The sequence below is a fragment of the Neltuma alba genome, unplaced genomic scaffold, assembly GCF_004799145.2.
Source record: "Neltuma alba isolate B1F8T4 unplaced genomic scaffold, ASM479914v2 tig00010937_pilon, whole genome shotgun sequence".
NCBI lineage: Eukaryota > Viridiplantae > Streptophyta > Magnoliopsida > Fabales > Fabaceae > Neltuma > Neltuma alba.
Window position 1 is genome coordinate 35,061 of NW_021635711.1, and position 5,288 is coordinate 40,348.

General features: G+C 42.6%; 1 protein-coding gene across 1 annotated transcript; it reads right to left on the reverse strand.

The window, feature by feature from the left end:
- Positions 1–1,931: 1,931 nt before the first annotated feature.
- Positions 1,932–4,327, reverse strand: LOC114760144 (uncharacterized). The gene is made up of 3 exons (XM_028949409.1): positions 3,975–4,327; positions 2,275–3,864; positions 1,932–2,160 (listed from the first exon to the last, which is right to left on the reverse strand). The coding sequence occupies exons 1-3, from the start codon at positions 4,325–4,327 to the stop codon at positions 1,932–1,934; spliced, it is 2,172 nt and encodes a 723-aa protein (XP_028805242.1).
- Between the last annotated feature and the right edge of the window lie 961 nt (positions 4,328–5,288).

Below are 5,288 nucleotides of genomic sequence, written 5' to 3' on the forward strand. Positions count from 1 at the left end.
CATTTCCATGAGGAACTAGGGAATTTGCTACTCCGATACATATATTCACAACTGTAATCAGTCCATTTACATGTGCCGTCCTTGACCTGAACAGGGTGCGCATTTGCAAGGGGAACTAGCCAATTTGCACAACACATACCGATATTCACACGTGGAATCAGTCCGTTCACATGTCGACTGGTGCAGCTGAAGCATGTGTCCGTGAGGGAACAAGTGCGGGAGAGCGCATTTGCAAGGGGAACTAGCCGATTTGCACAACAAATACCTATATTCACACGTGGAATCAGTCCGTTCACATGTCGACTGGTGCAGCTGAAGCATGTGTCCGTGAGGGAACAAGTGCGGGAGAGCGCATTTGCAAGGGGAACTAGCCGATTTGCACAACAATACCTATATTCACACGTGGAATCAGTCCGTTCACATGTCGACTGGTCAGCTGAAGCATGTGTCCGTGAGGGAACAAGTGCGGGAGAGCGCATTTGCAAGGGGAACTAGCCGATTTGCACAACAATACCTATATTCACACGTGGAATCAGTCCGTTCACATGTCGACTGGTCCAGCTGAAGCATGTGTCCGTGAGGGAACAAGTGCGGGAGACGCATTTGCAAGGGGAACTAGCCTATTTGCACAACAAATATATTCACACGTGGAATCAGTCCGTTCACATGTCGACTGGTCAGCTGAAGCACGTGTCCGTGAGGGAACAAGTGCGGGAGAGCGCATTTGCAAGGGGAACTAGCATTTGCACAACAAATACCTATATCACATGTGGAATCAGTCCGTTCACATGTTGCTGGACCAGCTGAAGCATGTGCCGTGAGGGAACAAGTGCGGGAGAGCGCATTTGCAAGGGGAATAGCCTATTTATAAAATACATACCTATATTCACAGTGGAATCCGTCCGTTCATATTGGCAAGGGGGACTAGCTAATTTGCAAAACACATACTTGTCTTCACATGTGGACTGATTCACCTGATGCATACGTCTTCCTTAAGTGTGGGACAGCCATTTACAAGTGGGACTAGACAATTCGCACCATACGCATATTTTCACAACTATAAATAATCCATTTGCATCTGACCTACTCGTACTGAAGGAGGTGTCCGTGGGTGAACAGCTGTGCAAGGGCCCATTTGCAAATGAGATTAGACAATTTGCAACATACATACAAATATTTACAACTAAAAATAGTCCATTTGCATGCGGACTGATTCACCTGGAGAAGCTGTCCAAGTATGGTTTCTTATACCATTTGCAAGTGACATTAGACAATTGGCAACATACATATATATATTCACAACTGTAATCAGTCCATTTACATAGACGACCTTCACCCGAAGAAGCTGTCCGTCAGTGGACAGGCAGGGGAATCTCCGTTTGCAAGTGAGATTAGACAATTTGCAACATACATACAAATATTTACAACTAAAAATAGTCCATTTGCATGCGGACTGATTCACCTGGAGAAGCTGTCCAAGTATGGTTTCGTATACCATTTGCAAGTGACATTAGACAATTGGCAACATACATATGTATATATTCACAACTGTAATCAGTCCATTTACATACGATGACCTTCACCCGAAGAAGCTGTCCGTCAGTGGACAGGCAGGGGAATCTCCGTTTGCAAGTGACATTACACAATTTGCAACATACATACAAATATTTACAACTAAAAATAGTCCATTCGCATGTGGACAGATTACAGCCTAACATATCCTGCGACAGCTATAGTCACCTACTGTCATGAAATTTTTCAACTATTGACACCACTATACAAAATATAATCGAACCCACCACCAAAAAATCAAAATGGGTTGTCATAGCTACTTCCCCAACAACTCAACAACTACATAGTGGGGCTCATTTATGTACAAAAGTAGCTGTGTGTTGAACCAAAAAAATAAAAGACCATTTTGAGCAACAAAGTCACCCAGGGTTCGGGTTAGTGCAAATCTTTCTAGTGTGACCAGCTTCACCACATCCTGAGCAATGATACGCTTTCTTCTGCTGGAATTGTGATTCAATCCTCCTACCTCTGGGTCTTCCAGCACGCCGAGTTGTCAATGGTGGTTGTAGGAAGATGGTGGACGAGTAATCTTCATATCGAAGGGAATCTGGCCTAGGGATGTCATGGGTCTCAACTGGAATCATGAGTCTGCCATAAATTTTCTTTTGGGCTGAGAGTAAAAAGCAATCCTCGACATATGCATATATATTACCATATACCTTCTTGATTGCAGCACACGCATGTGGGCAAGGTAGTCCTGACATTTGCCAACCTTTGCAGGTACATTCACGTAACACAAGATTTACCCGCACATCTAGGTTTCCCCATCTGACCCTAAAATTGTTCATTCCATAATTTTGCACATCCATTCTTTCTGATCTGGCCACATGATCCATCAACTTTTCCTCTATATTAGGTCCCACACCATTGCTCCAATTCGTCATGGCTTCTTTGCTGTGGTACATCTTGTTTGCCAATTTTTCCCTGTGCTCATGTATCAAGACAGCTATGTTGTGCTTCCTCTCACCAACAAGCCAAGCATTAAAGGATTCGGCTAGATTTGTTGTGATATTGTCCCACCTCTTGTAAGGAAATTTGCTTTGTGCCCAACGGTCAATGTCTCCATTTGTTTGAAGCCATTGTCCTAATTCTGGACAAAATGCCATTAGCTTTTCCATACTGCAATCAAAGTCTCTATCAAGTCTTGCGTATGCAATAGAATCAAGTAATTTTAGTGCAACTTCCTTTGTCTGTCCGCTGGTCCTCCTCTTTCCCCTGGTTATCTTCAAAAACTCAGCACTGTAATTCTCCTTCACATGACGGTAGCAAAAAGCATGTCGATCTCCTCCAAACACGGCTTGCACTGCACCTTTTATTGAGTTGTGTCTATCCGATACTATTGTCACTTCTAATGAGCCCGTAATATCCTTTATGTTACCAAGAAACCATGCCCAGTCATCAAGCGTCTCACCTCCAACAATCGCATATGCAAGTGGGAATAATTCATTATCCGCGTCATACGCTTGTGCTCCCAATAACGTTCCTTTGTACGGACCACTCAAGTGGCATCCATCCACATATAATACAGGTCTGCCACCTTTCAAAAACCCTTCTACACAGCAACCGTATGCAATAAATACAGCTTGAAATCTATTATCTGATGATGCAACCCACTTTGCTACCGTTTCTGGATCACTTTCCTTCAGCCTTTCACATATCCAAGGGATTAGCATATAAGACTCCTGCGGACAACCATGAATTTTTTCCAATGCTTTCTCTTTCGCCCTATATGCTTGTTGGTAGTTGAGCCTCAACCCATACTCTCTTTCCAAATCCCGTCTAATGTCATTTGGAGCTTTGTGCATGCAAGAAATCAACTCATCTATTATGACTGCTGAAGCAAGTTTGCACCTCTTTCTCTGAGGGACAACTAAGTTGTCTTGTGCATAATGCAAGTGTTCATAGTTAAATCTTCTCACAACTAGGAATCCATTATTCTCACCTACACCATATGCTGAAATTTCCCAGGGACAACCCTCTACACAGCACTTCACAATCATCTTATGCCTATCATTCTTTACGTACCGGTAACCAAACTTGTGTGCAAGGCTATACTTATATAATGCCTCTCTAAAATGTTCAGCACTAACAAAGGTTTGCCCTCTTGACATCAACAAATCTGCCCACTTTGATGAATTCATCACCGCTATTGGGGTTGGCAACGTTTCCATACCTACACTTCCTATCAGTGTTGGCACATCTTGTACGGAAGATATGTTTATGTTGTCTGTGTCTAGATCCAATTCCATTGCAGATACTGACATTCCACAAGGGCCAACCAAATCATCTAACCTGCATAAACAAATACAGCTATTCAGTATTACAGTTCAATTTATCAAAATTGGACATATTCTTTCTTATCCTACACACAATCTTAATAAAACCAGTTGAGAACAACTTACTCTTGTACACTGTCCAGCTGTGACACTTGTGTGAAGTCTTTCTCATTCTCACAAACATAAACATGGCCACTACTATTGTTGTACTCAATTACTTGTCCAACACCAATATCGTCAACAAGATCCAAGAATGTATCCCGGTCAAAGCTAACTGTGTACTTCATTTTATATTCACGAGTCCCTGGCCACACATCATGAGCTACCATGCATTGTAGTTCTTCATATGTCATCCCTTCTCTAATCAATCTTCCAGTAATGATGCCCCCTTCATAAATGAATTTCCCTTCTGAGGTCTTTACAAAGTGCCCTCTAACATGAAAGATGCAAAATACTTGTTTCCTACTACTGCTAGCCATTTATCCTCTGCTGCTGCACATCATTCAAGTATGACACAACGTACGTTTACATCAGCAATTTGACAATTGACAACAAGAATTAGTATTTTCACAACATTATATTGCTTTTTCTCGCACACAACCAGAATTACCAAATTTACCATCGTACTATGTATTTTCACCATTCCTCTGCGCGTCTACCTGTCATATAACCCATTCCAGGCCACACACCCATTTCCCTTTCTTTTTCGCCTACCTATGTTCCTTCAGCAGTGCATTATTCTCAATATGCACCCACTTTTGAAAACATCACAAACACCACATCTTTAACAACTTAAAACAGCATCAGCATGAATTTCTTAAACCATAAAACCGTAAGATTTGCAACTCACTCCCAACCTACATGCCCATGCACTTAAATACTCATTTCTTCCTCATTCACCCATCACAACCCACCTGTGCTAACCGAATCACACCAACAAAACCAAAATTTTAACAACAAAATCTTACCTCCCACGCCAACCTGACGCTACTTCCAGAGAACACGCAACACTGTAGGGCACACTTGCGACTTCTCTCTCTTGCACCAACTCTAGCTTGGAGTCCGAAAGACGGCGGAGGGACGGACCGCAAAAGTGAAGCTCCGCCACTGCGTTTTCTCAGCTCATGGTTGTCAGCTATCTCCCTTCCGCACCGGCGCGCTGCATGGGAGAGGCAGGAAATAACGCCATCTCCTCCCTTTCCGTCTTTCTTCCGTCTTTTACACCCGCTGATAATATGTCTCATTTTCGGAGGAAATAAGTCTTCATTAGGGGCAGTGGCGTCATTTCGCTTGTGGAATTAATATCAGATTGGCCCCTTGGTCCTGCAGTGAGATTTCAGAATGTTTTGGGGGCTCTTTGAAATTTTTTGTCTTCTGCGGTCCTACAGTGAAATTTTCCCTAATTTCTTTTTAACTTAAAGCACTAAATCTTTAAAAAAA

What these genes read in the sequence shown, in the direction of transcription:
- LOC114760144 (XM_028949409.1), bottom strand. Translation starts at nt 4,327, where the DNA reads ATGGCTAGCAGTAGTAGGAAACAAGTATTTTGCATCTTTCATGTTAGA. An exon ending in CAGCTGGACAGTGTACAAGA is followed by an intron (nt 3,865 to 3,974) that starts GTAAGTTGTTCT and finishes TTGTTTATGCAG; the next exon opens with GTTAGATGATTTGGTTGGCC. An exon ending in ACCTGCAAAGGTTGGCAAAT is followed by an intron (nt 2,161 to 2,274) that starts GTCAGGACTACC and finishes AATTTATGGCAG; the next exon opens with ACTCATGATTCCAGTTGAGA.